We start from the raw sequence: 13,277 nt of genomic DNA, 5'->3' as shown, positions 1-13,277 counted from the left end.
TTCGCGCTCCGTTTCAGGCGGCTGTCTCTCCTGCCTTGCCTCTTCTCTTCATCCGGCCCGCTTCTCGCTGCCATAATCCCCGTCCTATCGCGACAGATCGCACCAGCTGCGACACGGGGGCGCCGTCCGAGATCCCAAGCGGGGGCCCGGGCGTGTCGCCTGTTTGCGCGGAAAAGATTAATCCGGCCGAGAAAGCGTGCGCGGCAGGAACCCCACATGCGCACCCTCGCGACAAGTGCGTCGGTTTCTCTTGCTTCTTGTGAGCTGGCGATGAGAGGAATACGTGCGAACATGGACTGCATAATGAGAGCGCCAACGTTGACAAAAGAACGCCAGCGTCTCTGTGCGCACGCACTTGAGAGCTTGGACGGCTCTGTGCGTGCATGTATGTGTGTGTGTGCTTGCGTACCAGGGCTCCAAGTGGCAGATAACGTTCCAACGCTGTGCTCGAAACAGAGAAGTAGAAATAAAAAGAGGGGAGAGACAAGAACGGGTGCATGTCGTTCAAACGCGTGATATATATGCACAGCGGTGTTCTGCTGCAAAGCGCGAGCAATGTTTACCGGGAAGGAAAGAATTTCTGTCATGCCTAAAGGGTCACTGAAGTGAATTTCGACTTACGGGTGCACGTTGTAGGATGCAAAACATAAGGCATGCTCCAGCGCACTTAGATGCATACAAATGCCAGAAATAAATAGAAAACACGGTGTGACGCCATCGGTGCTCTCTTAAAGCACTCGAAAGAGGAAGTAGAAAATCGCATGCCACTTTCGTCAGGTTTGCTTACGTAGACCAGATTAATCAGCGGTTCACATCGTTAGAACAGCATAGGCACGTCGAATCAAGCAAGTAACTTGAAAGTTGCCTGCCAAAAATTCAGGAGTCTCACGATTGACGTCACGGTTGCATTTACTGCGTGATAAACATAAAATGCTTCTTTGGAGATTGTTGTTCGCAAAATTCAGCGCACCTGAACGTCTATAAAATGAAGCAAACATATTCCGTAAACTGTCTTTGCCAGTTTCAGTAAGCAAGCCGGCGATACGTGAAATCATATTAGGTGTCACTTGGAACCACAGACCTCGGAACACCTCCTGTAAACAGCCGGTGAATAGCATTGGCGAGATCGTGTCATTGCGGCATTGCGGAATCAGGTTGTAGAAGAGCCTTAAGTCAAAATACTGGAAGATATACCAGGTGTCCCAGCTAAAAGTAACCAAGCTTTTAAAAAACACGGAATGTCCTAGGCGCTTAGTAAAACACGTTGCGGGGCTAGTTGGTTATGCATATTCTTTCGTTAAAATTTAAGCAGCGCTAACTTTTAGGACGAATACACAGAAGACATGACAGGACAGCGCCCGTCCTGTCATGTCTTCTGTGTATTCGTCCTAAAAGTTAGCGCTGCTTAAATTTTAACGAAAGAATGTCCTAGGCGCGTGACACCAACTGACGGTTGTTAAGAGTCGCGTGACCTAATCTGCAGTATTTTTTCATACTTCAAAGTTAATTAATTAGTTAGGTTTAATTAGCTTAATTTTTAATTACTGAATTGAGGAACAAAGGGTCAACGTAAAAGCTGTAGGTCGTCTCAAAAAACCGCTAGCAGCGATGCTTCCATCAAGGTACGACTTACGTAGCTTAACTTATTGGCCTTAAAAGAAAGCTATCACGTGACCACCTGCTGGGTCACGTCTCTGCCCCAATGTGCACGAAAAGGCTCATTGGGGAGAGCACTTATGTAAAAATGGATTTTGCTCTCTAATACGCGTCTTGGAATGTTTAAATGGCACCATTGCCACGTAGACGCTTTCTTTTTTGGGGGGGGGAGGGGGGGGGGGGGGGCGAGCTAGGGTATAAGGCCGGAAAAAAAAAACTACTTTACGCTAGGGTATCTTGGTGCAAACGTTGCAGTCAACTGTTTTTCAAAGTGATGTACAACTTTTACTTTGGCACTTTGTTTCTCAATTCAATAATTTAAAAAGTTAGCCAATTATACTTAATTAATTAACTTTGAAGAACGAAAAATAATGCAGACTAGGTCATGCGACTCTAAACAACCCCTCAGTTGGTCTCACGCAGCTAGGACATTCCATGTTTTTAAAAGTTTGGTCACTTTAGCTGGGACACCTGGTATATCTTCCAGTATTTTGACATAAGGCTCTTCTACACCCTGATTCCGCAATGCCTGTATGACTGCTAAGGTTTCCATTGAGTCAAATGCTTTCACGTAATCAATGAAGGCGATGCATAGGGGTTGGTTATATTTTGCGCACTTCTCTGTCACCTGACTGATAGTGTAAATATGATCTATTCCGGAATACCCTTTACTAAAGCCTGCCTGATTATTTGGTTGACTAAAGTCTAAGGTTGCCCTGACTCTATTAGCGATTACCTTAGTAAATACCTTGTATGCAACTGACAGTAAGCTGATCGGTATGTAATTTTTCAAGCCCTTGGCGTCTTCTTTCTTATAAATTAAGATTATGTTTGCATTCTTCCAAGCTCCTGGTACGGTCGAGTTCATAAGGCATTGCGTATACAGGGTGGCTAGCTTTGGCTGAATTCGGAACAGTTGGGGATAAGAGCTAATGGAGAATATCTAAATAATCTGCGATTCGATGATGACATTGCTTTTCTGAGTCACTCAGAAAATGTACTGCAAATCATGATCAATGAGTTAGGCACACAGCAGAACGCTGGGCCTAAAAATTAACATGCAGAAAACCGAAGTAATGATCAACAGCCTAGCAAGGGAACAGCAGTTCACAATTGGCAGCGAAGTGCTGGAAGTGGTAAATGAATACGTGTACTTAGGACAGGTAGTGACAGCTGATCCGGATCATGAGAGGGAAATAACTAGAAGGATAAGAATGGGGTGGGGCGCATATGGCAGGTCCTCTCTGATCATGAATAGCAAGTTACCAATATCCCTCAAGAGGAAAGTGTACAACAGCTATATCTTGCCGGTACTCACCAACGGGGCAAAAACGTGGAGGCTAACGAAAAGGGTTCAGCTTAAGTTAAGGACAACGTAGCGAGCTATGGAAAGAATAATGATATGTTTAACGTTAAGCGACTGGAAGCGGGCAGAGTGGGTGAGGGAACAAACGCGGGTTAATGACATCCTAGTCGAAATAAAGAGGAAGAAATGGGCTTGGGCAGGGCATGTAATGCGAAGCCCAGATAACCGCTTGCGAAACACTGCTTGATCGGATGCCGGCTATACGTCAAATGGATTCTTTATGTCACACAGATGCTGACTCAGAAAAAATTACAGGAACCGATGCATAGGAACAGGAGTTATTGAATGAAGAATTTTAAAAATACAAGCACACAAAATGCTGCCCTCAACTCGATTTTCGCGCGGCTCCCATTCCCATTTCACTCTCCCAATGACGACAAGGGGCGGGACCAATCAAAACAGCCTATCTGAGCACGTCGCGGAAGTTTACACCCCATGGTTGCCTAATCGCTGTAAGTGGTTCTTGCCAAGGCTGGTAGCGCCGTTTTCATGGTTAGAACCACGTGAACGCCCAGCTGAACAGCGATGTTTCATCGTCACGTCGACGGCGCAGAAGGGAACACTGAGCAGTGACGTTCCCTGACTTTATGAATGAAACAATGCATTGATTATATTGCCGCGCCACGGTGGCTCAGTGGTTAGGGCGCTCGACTACTGATCCGGAGTACCCGCGTTCGAACCCGACCGCGGCGGCTGTGTTTTTAAGGAGGAAAAACGCTAAGGCGCCCGTGTGCTGTGCGATGCCAGTGCACGTTAAAGATCCCCAGGTGGTCGAAATTATTCCGCAGCCCTCCACTACGGCACCTATTCCTTTCTCCTTTCACTACCTCCTTCATCCCTTCCCCGGCGGCGCGGTTCAGGTGTCCAACGATATATGAGACAGATACTGCGCTATTTCCTTTCCCCCAAAACCAATTATTATTATGCATTGATTATGTGTTTCGGGACCCCTTTAAGGGTAACGGAGTGGATTCCAAGAGAATGCAAGCGTAGCAGGGGGCGGCAGAAGGTTAGGTGGGCGGATGAGGTTAAGAAGTTTGCAGGCAAAGGGTGGGCGCAGCTGGCAAAGGACAGGGTTAAAGACATGGGAGAGGCCGTTGCTCTGCAGTGGGTGTAGTCAGGCTGATGATGATGGTGATGATGATGGAACCACAGACAGAAAATGACAGTTCATTCTAATTCTCGTGCGTGACGGAAATGGCGACGGAAGTGATGGGAGGCATTCCCTTTCGACGCGCTGCGATGCTCAGGTGCCCACAGTTATGCATATTAATGCATGCAGCATAACACTGTCATGATGAATGTCCTTCCGCTGTGACAGGGAGAAAATGTCGCCTCAATCAAAATCTCTGAATAATCTCGCCACGACAAATAGCGCCGTACGCCATTTGCCTAAAGCGGGTTCGATGCGCACTACTGCCTATATTCCTAGCAAGAAAGGCTTCATATTACGCGTTAGAGAGCCTTTTAGAAACGACGAACAGGTCATCGCTGTCGAACGATGACAGAACATGTTAAAATGAGAAAATGAACGCTGTCACCAAGCAGAGCGAAGAAAACTACTCCCGATGGAGGCATATCAGTCGGTAAGTTTCCGGAAACTGCTATTGTACACGTTAGAATGCGCAGGCTCGGTTCCCATCTGGCAGGGGACAGGGCAAATCGCGATTCGCGCCTGAGCTCCAGTGACATGAGTTATCGAAAAAAGTAACCCCAGATGCGACGGATGCTCTCGTTACAAACGATAACTGGTCGGCGCATGTTTGTCCCCCAATCGCGGACAGACCTTGCACTCTGAATAGAAAGGAGTAAAAGGGTAGTAAGCCGCCCTCTAGCTCCATGTACCTTTTATTAAAGGCAGTGCGCTAGAGGACAGCTTACTCGCCATATAGGCGTATTCGTGTTTACAGTGTACGTGCGAAGGGTTGACAACAGCCGGGCGAATCTGGGCCGTCCTCCAATAATTTGTCCCAGCGTCACATTCACACCCAGGAGAGATGTTGCGCATTACTACCTGCTGCCTATAGCAGAGAATTTACAGTATTCCTTTCTGAGTTCACGCTGACCGGGCCATTCTGAAGGACAGCAAAAAGGAAGCAGCGAGAACTTGTTGCTGGGGCTCTTGGAAAAGATGGGCACTTAGTCGGAGGCGGCGCTTTTGCGGCATTACGCGCAGACTAGGAAGGAGCAGATCCGATCAAGTAGAGCCAGGCGAACGCGGAGAGACGCATTAAGAACCCGAGAAAAGGTGGTGCGCACTGCACACAACTCTCCTCTCCAAATGTGATGGCGCATGTACTAAACGGATTCTCCGCTTGCGTCCCCGCGCTCGTGTATGCAGGCCCGCGAAGAACGCAGAGTGCGTTACCGCTCCCCCCGCACCCGCAGTACTGAGCGGAGAGAGAAGGCCAGGGAAATAACAACACCAACGGAAGATACGCGGTGAAATGAAACCGGGAGGACTGGGAGGAGCGTAGCTGGGAGAAAGAGCAAAAGGTGGGAGACGGCGAAAGTGCGCGGGAGAGGGCGAAAATGTAAACATTCCTCGCGAACGTGTGCGATCGAGTGAGTTAATTAATTGAGCGGGCGGGAGTTATCGCCAGACGGTGCAGTCACCTGATGGAAATTTTTGCGCTGCCCTTCGATATTTTGCGCGCGCATAGAGAGGCCGTGAGCGCGTCCGCTCGGGTGAGAGGTGCGGCGACCGTGCAGGGATTAGTGCACTTTTGTTGAAAGCAGTTTATAAGGGCAGTGCTCCCATGGTATTCAGCGAGCATATCCGAACCGCCGTTCATAATTCATAAATCGCATTACCATCTTCAGGACGCTCTGCAGGCCTGAAGAAATCGTTTCCCTCTTCTTAGGAGAACTTCACCTTTTGTTTTATTCTTCATGACAACGACAATTCCATCCGAAGTCATCGCTGTGCGGTGAATAGAACGAAGCATTCAGCCATTTCTAGGGACTTGCTACTGCACTGTTCTGCAATCATGGTGGACGCACCCATAAAGAACTGGGCGTCCTCGCAGCCCCTACTGAACGGGGATGTGCATAAAATGCAATACCCCATATCTGGGGCCCTTGAGGTGTATTCTAAATTAATGAATAAAATTTAGGCCGACGCACTGACATTTCTCATTGCCTGAGAGCCACGAGCAACGTAACTGCCGGCAACGAAACAAAGTTCTGAATATCCACAGTAAAGAGGGATTTCAATATGGTAGAAACCAACAGCAGTTAAGACCTTGGCATGGCTCGCACGAAGGTGGCCGCTCTGAAGCCAATCAATGAGGACGCTGGCACCCATCCTGTGTCGACAGTTAACTTCATGACCCCAAAACTATCGCGCAACGCTGAGGCAACTAGAGCTGGCATTTGCTGGCCATGCCTAGAGTTCTCGAAGCCATTTCCACTTGAGGAGTCTTAGTGACTTGTCGAATACCATGCGCAACGCGATGATTACAGTAGGTAGCAAGGCACTGAGGCATCAGAAGTGATTTTTATCCGCGAAAGAATTAGGTCGGGCCTCACGTTAGCTGCCGCCGGCGCTCCATATGCGCAGCGTGGTTCGCAAACAACGCACCTGAGGAGCGGCGCATTCCAGTGCAAGTCGTACCGCCTGCTGCGTAACCCGCCTTAGTTGGCCCATTCGTCGTCATGAGGCGCCCTGGTGAGCCGCAGCGGCTTACGTCATAGCGAGAGCTGCTGACATGACTGCAAAATGCGCGCCTCTGTCAAGCACCGCCTCACGCAGAAAAATAAAATGCGAAAAGTCGTTTCCATACTTCCCGTGGTAAGTCGCTAGTTGTGGGGCACGATCCCGTCACTGCGCACAGAGAGCAAGCAATGGAATTGGAGAATACAAGGTAGGGTAATCTGAGAGGGTTTCATCTGACATCGTGGAGGCCATGAAATGTGCCGACAGAGATGCAGCAGCCCCTCGCCATCGCAAGCACGTTCTAAACACGGACGGCGAATGTCGCGTGTGGATGCCATCACCGGCGGGCATTAGGAGCCGCTCAGGAGCGTGTGCATGTGTAAGGGCATACACTCTGGCTGCAATTTGTTACTTCTCTTCGATAGTGCCGACTCGGGCGCATAACGAGACGTTAGTTACACACGCCTTACGGGAATGAGAAAGAAAGGGAGATGAAAAAGAAAAAGAAAGGACTAGCCTTCAGCGAAGGAGCATTTCTAGCATAGCGCGAGATGCACCCTGCGGGCGCCGCTGAGCGAATTATGGCCGGCGATGCCGACCTTGCACAAAGTGCGCACCCTGGGGTCATCCCTACGTGCCTTTCACCAGTCACTTGAATTGAAACAGCCTTGAAGCTTCAGTTTGTTGGGGCCTACCCCTCGGCAGCGCACGATCAAAAGGAAATGCACGAGAGGGAGACCTGGCGATGCGTGTCACAGCAAATCACGAGAGGGCGATGCGGAGACCGCGAACGGGGATGTGAACATTCGCCGGCAAGAGCTTTTGACCGCGTGGCCAGCACCTTCGTGATTACGCCACGACTGCTGTTCACCCAGAAACCACTTTATGCGACTCGTTGCGACAAAGATGCACGACCGCCGTCTTGTGCTTTTGGCATCGTTCAGCGTGTGCACAAAGGATAGGGAAGCGACCTGACGACCGGTTTTTAGGAATCGAATTCGGTATGGCATAAAATTTATCAGAATTTGTTCTGCAACAAGGGTGAATTTCAAACTAGTACTTGCTTGACGTTAAGTAAACGGTAGAAAACGCAAATAAGTACAGCAAATAATCCGCGCAAGGTGGCGCCCGCCACCATTCAATTCGACTACGCATATTCGACTACTCAACAACAGCCCCCTAAGGAAGCGGCGTGGACAGACGAAGTTGAATGGACTGCCCGCGTTATAACCGCGAAACAGCCATTGGAGGGAAGCCCAATGCTTGACCACGTATATCGGGCGCCTGTAGTTGCCAGCTGCGGCCAGTACCTGACAAGGGCGGATTTATAGGTCACTTAGGGCGGATTTGGGAGGCTCCATGTATTTCTTGGACATTTCTCTTAAAAAAAAAAACAGAGTTCAACATTGTTTCTCAGCGTGAAATTTCTCTCTAAGGCGGCGGTTGCTACTGCCCCCCCCCCCCCCCCGCTCCCTTATAAGTCCGCCCCTGTTACAGGACGGAAGCTGAGCTGCGAACAGCAGCACTCTCAAGCGAGAAGCTGGGACGCATCGTCAGTTCATGGTTGCGAACATCCTTGGTCGAAGCCTCTCGCAATCCGGGTGAGCAGCGTGCTAGGGGACAATAGGCCCGCAGGCTGTGTGCATATCCACGGAGTGATTTACAGCTCATTAGCGAGAAATTACTTACGGATTCATAGCTTCATTCCCTTTAAGATCAATCACTTTGACAAAAAAAGAGCAACATCGAAAGTTTCTTCCTTTATTTTTTACCAAGGATAAATCAGGGTGATCCAGTCGGCGAGCGTCGCCCATATCCGATGAAATCGGTAGAATGAGGCGACTTGTGCCATTCGATTTGGGAGCAGCTGACTAAAGATAACCGCACGATGCGTGCGCTCCTGACAGCCGTGGCGTCGCGTGCGCTCCTTAGAAGCCAGCGGTGAAGAGCGTGCTCTTTTTCGAAGCCCGCGGTGGCTCAGTGGTTACGGCGCTCCGCTGCTGGCCCGAAAGACGCGAGTTCGATCCCGGCCGCGGCGGCCGAATTTCGATGGAGGCGAAATTCTAGAGGCCCGTTTGCTGTGCGATGTCAGTGCACGTTGAAGAACCCCAGGTGGTCGAAATTTCCGGAGACCTTCACTACGGCGTCCCTCATAGTCTGAGTCGCTTTGGGACATTAAACCACCATAAAACCAAAAATCTTTTTCGAAGCTAATAAGCTCCAGAAACTCTCTAAAACTAGGCCTAACAAACCGCAGCGAAGAATAAAGTCCAGCACAAAAAAAAAAGCGGCCGCGAGTCACTCAACCTGTCATGTCAAGAAGGTCATCATTGCTACTCGCGGCTCCGTGGAAACGTTTCCTTTCTGTCATCCCAGCAGCACTGCACATGAAGTGTCTCTCGCGCGCAAAAGATCAGAAAGAGAAGAGAAAAAGAGCAAAGCGCCATCATCTCATAACGGACGGCACAGGCGCAGCAGCGGGTGAGGAGAGTAACAAGGGACGAGTCCAGCTACGAGCGATGCGCGTTACTTCCAGGCAATTAACTTTCCCTGTCCGAGCCAGACGCGCAATACTGTATATCGTTAACGGGCGAAGCAAACATTGCTGCGCGCGTGTAATAAAGCTGTCGAGCGCGGGCAATGCCCTGCGCCCGCAAACGAAGGCAACGCGGCGGAGAAGCAGCGAAGGTTTGCTCGCGGCGTTTTCTTTCCCCTCCGCTGAAGGAGGGTGGCAAACTCAATTAGGGCCGGTCTTGCGGGGCCAGCGCCGAGCGCAAGAGTTCGAGGTAGTAGTGGTCCCACTGCCTCGGGTGGGCTCCGGCGTCATTCGTGTATTTTTGGCAACGCTTATACTTTTACGGCACCCTTAGCATTATGCTAAGTGAAATCTCGAAGGGGAGCCAACTATAGGCGCAAAAATAAACCACCCATTGTTAGTGTTACAAGAATAGCTTTGCGAGACAACGTGTATACAGTGCACCGGTCCCCTTTGGAGCGGTATAGGTGCGGCCTATGAGGCTGCAATGTCCTCAGAGGTGAGGATGAAAGTCCTGTCCGAGGGTCGCGCAGAGACTCACCTCCTGAGGCGGCGGTCGGGTACAGCGTCTCCCTGCTGGGCCTGCCGTCGTCGCTGAACACCACCAGGATGGGCTGCTTGTTCACGTGACCCTGGTGCCTCTTGGCGAAGCGCAGGACGCCCTCCTCCAAGCGCCGGCCATGCGCCGTGCGCACCGTCATCAGCAGGCCTGCAATAAGCACGACGATTACCCCCCCGTTCACGGAAGTTCGCTCCGTGCGAACAATTCCCGCAAGGCAGAACAAGGTCGGGATGCCTCGTCACCGTGAGCCCCGCGGACTGGTGACGCGCGCTCTTTGGCGGCCGCCAACGCGAGGTGTTAGCAGTGAAATTTATGGACTCGCATGAACCTCTTCAACGCAGCTGAAAACACCGAGTCAGTGCAAGCAAGTACAGCCATCGGACAACGCTTTTAGCAGAGAGCCGTCCTAGCTGGCCGAGGCCATGAGGCAAGGAAAAACAGTTTTCCTGCCACGCCCCCTCGGCGCGGCGATGTTTTCAAGAGCACCGGTCATTAAAGGGAAGCTGAAACGGTTTTAAAATTGCATGAAACGCTGTGGTTGGGAAGAAGGGACCTTGAAAATCATCTGTGTAAATTTTTTCTCGATTTTGTATGCAAAAAGAGCCACCGCAATCGCTTCTTGCAAGCAAACCCGCCGCCGATCCGCCCTCGTCGCTTCCGGAACCGCCGGGTGGGGGGACGGCAGAAGGGGAGAACTGGCGGAAGTGACGCCATTCACGGAGAGTCGGCCGGCCGTCCGGCTGCGCTTGCTCCGCTGCGGCCCGCGCTTCTTTGGCGAACGACGGATCAACGCAATCTTCTGCCAGTGCCGCTTGCTTTCTCTCGTTCGGGCGTTCCGTGTTGAGTGCGAGCAGCGGCGAGTGGCCACCATGCCCTCGTTCTGCGCAGCGTTCGGTTGCGTGAACACTGGCGGCCGAGACACGCTCCCAAAGCATAGGCAATTTTCAGCGCGGAGGGTCTCTGGTGTGAAAAGGAAAAAAAAATTCGTGCTTACGAAATCAACTGGGTTGTGCTCCAGCCATTTCCGCGACAATAAATATTTTTTAATCTTGGGAACGATGCGGGCACTCGGGATTTCAATTAAATCAGCGCGACTGAAGCAGGGAGTCGTCGTCAGTTTTCCCGCACAACAGAAGCGGCCTTCGCCAATAGAAAGCGGCTTGAGGTAAGTGTTTGAACGCATGCTTGAGCATTGAGTGCTTTCTTGTTTGTATGGTTCAACTTTGCGAGAACCGACTGGAGCTATATGACGGACGCAGTAGCGAAGGACTCCGGATATATTTCGCTTACCTGCATTTACATGGGACATTACACGGGCAGTTGCTTTTTCTCACAATGGGATGCGGCTGCCGCGGCCGGGTCAGATTCCCCTTCCTCGAAATCGGCGCCCTATAAATCGGCACCCGATGGCCATAACCATGTGCACTGAGCCATCGCGGCGGGGCAACTTTTTGGTTTGGAATGCATGCTAGCAGCACTCTCGTACGGGGAGGTTTAGCTGTGCATCATAAAACTGTGACCTTTGGTCAGAGTTTTACTTTGTTTTGTCTCTAATTCACCTTCTGACAATATACAGATCTGTCGAAATGTTCATGTCTCAATGCTTTAAATCGCACCACATCGGTGCAATGGCTTTCTGTGCGCGTTGGCGAAGTTGCACTCATGCCTGCGCTGTTAACCAGTATAAACCTGAATTTTTTTGAACAGAGTGTTGGAACAACTACATCTTTCACGATGCAAAAGAGCAGTGCATAAAAGGGTACGTCTTAGGATAGTAAATTCTTTGAGGCTCCTAATTTTTGGACGTGATCTCAGACACCGAGATTATCAACACTGAAGAAAGAAAAGCTTTAGTCAGTGTTTTCTATGCATTTTAATGCATGCGTATCTGCTCATAATAAGCCGATATTTGTGGTGTCCACATTTTATACTCTTCCAGGTCCTTGTAGAGATGCTTGAAAACATAGCTCCTGAAGAAGCTGCCGCATCACCGCCACCATCACCAAGCAAAGAGCTTGTAGCAGACGTTATGGCAGAAGCAGATGGTATCTCAAAGAATATTCCTGGAACTGCGGATAAAAGCCTCCAAGTTGTGGTGCGGCTGCCAACACTTTGCACAGGATCCCAAGCAAATGTGAAAGCAACGAAAACACCACAAAAGCCGCCGACAAGGCCTCAAGGTGTTCCAGTCGGTGCGATATCTAATTACCACATTCCTTTGCGCGTGTTTTCACATAGGAGTACTGCACACGAAAGCTTCCTCTCTCGTCCCTCCGCGTGCAGTCCGGCAGCGAACGCACTCCAACTCATCCAGTTTGGCATTCTTTTTTAGTTCCAAAAAGGCATTCGGGTGCAAGTACGCACCTCACTTTAATAAATAAACAAACGAATGCTTCACCTCGCCCGACTCGTGTAAACATGCCGGCGATTTGAATTCGATCGTGTTTACAAGAAGTCCGTCTTTTATACAGCAGCGAGTGCACAACAGCGTTTCGACGCGATTTCCTTTTTCTTTATTACCACTTGCACATGCACCTACGCAAAACATACCTACCAGTTGAGATTTCTTACACGTGAAGATGTCGCGACTTCACTTTCGCTGTTGGCGTACTCCGTGACGTCGTTGGTTCCGCCGTTTTCAGGAGCCGCTGGTGGCTCGGTCATGTATGGCGAGAGTCCAAACAATTCAACACTGCTTGAATTATAATAATTTTCTAAACGTAGTTCGCAAGCCAGCTGGAGCAACGCGCTACGCAGCAACGCCGTCTGTGCAGGAGGGAGATCTTGTGGATGACGTCACGACGATGCCGGCCAATCAAGAGCAACAGCGCCGTTCGCTCGGTGCTCTGAGACGCTAGTGCGCGTTTTCTTCTAAAAACAGCTGTTAGCGTTTATTTCTGCCCGTTTTGAATGAGATATTTTTCTTCAGCGGACTAGAAACTACAAAATGCCGCAAGGAAGTTTTTTTTTTCAATAAGTAGATCAGCTTCCATTTAAAGGGCCTAGGAAAAGGGCTCTATATCTGGGATGTTCAAGGACGCCGCATCTAAAATATCACCCAGCAAGAATTTATTTTTAAATGCGCTTTGTAGAAGCCGAGTTAAATGCAGTCAAAAATTGAAGTTCCGCGTCTTTGCGCTTTTCCTTGTCTCGTCAGTTTTAGGCAGTGCTGAAAGGTCGGCGCCCCTCCGCTGGCCTCTCACCTACCTCGGGCGACTGCGGAGTAGCCGCGGCCATGGTTGTCTGCGTGACGAGCCAATGGTGACCCCCGGCTGCTGACGTCACTCGCACGACATGGCGTCGTATGCCAGGTTTCGCGTGGAAACCGGCACCACGCTTCAGCGCGAGGTGCGAAAGCAAGAATTTTTTAAAATGTGTTGTAAATTTCAGGCTCGCTTCTGAGGTCTCGTACGCGTCACGCACGCTCGGTGGCCTTTACATAATGCAAGAATTTTAAAGCCAAGCTACAACACCCCATTCAGTGCCCCATTTACCTGCA

At 50.2% G+C, this 13,277-nt stretch overlaps 1 protein-coding gene across 1 annotated transcript in view; it reads right to left on the bottom strand.

The window, feature by feature from the left end:
* Nucleotides 1-13,277, bottom strand: part of LOC144115703 (bone morphogenetic protein 2-like) — a 396,927-nt gene that overhangs the window by 66,541 nt on the left and 317,109 nt on the right. The window contains exon 5 of the mRNA XM_077650176.1: nt 9,758-9,925. Within this exon, the coding sequence (XP_077506302.1) occupies nt 9,758-9,925 (168 nt within the window). The remainder of the gene's footprint in view (nt 1-9,757; nt 9,926-13,277) is intronic.

This window comes from Amblyomma americanum, chromosome 1, assembly GCF_052857255.1.
Source record: "Amblyomma americanum isolate KBUSLIRL-KWMA chromosome 1, ASM5285725v1, whole genome shotgun sequence".
Lineage (NCBI taxonomy): Eukaryota > Metazoa > Arthropoda > Arachnida > Ixodida > Ixodidae > Amblyomma > Amblyomma americanum.
The sequence above is the reverse complement of the archived record's forward strand: the minus strand, read 5'-3'. Positions and strand labels throughout refer to the sequence as shown.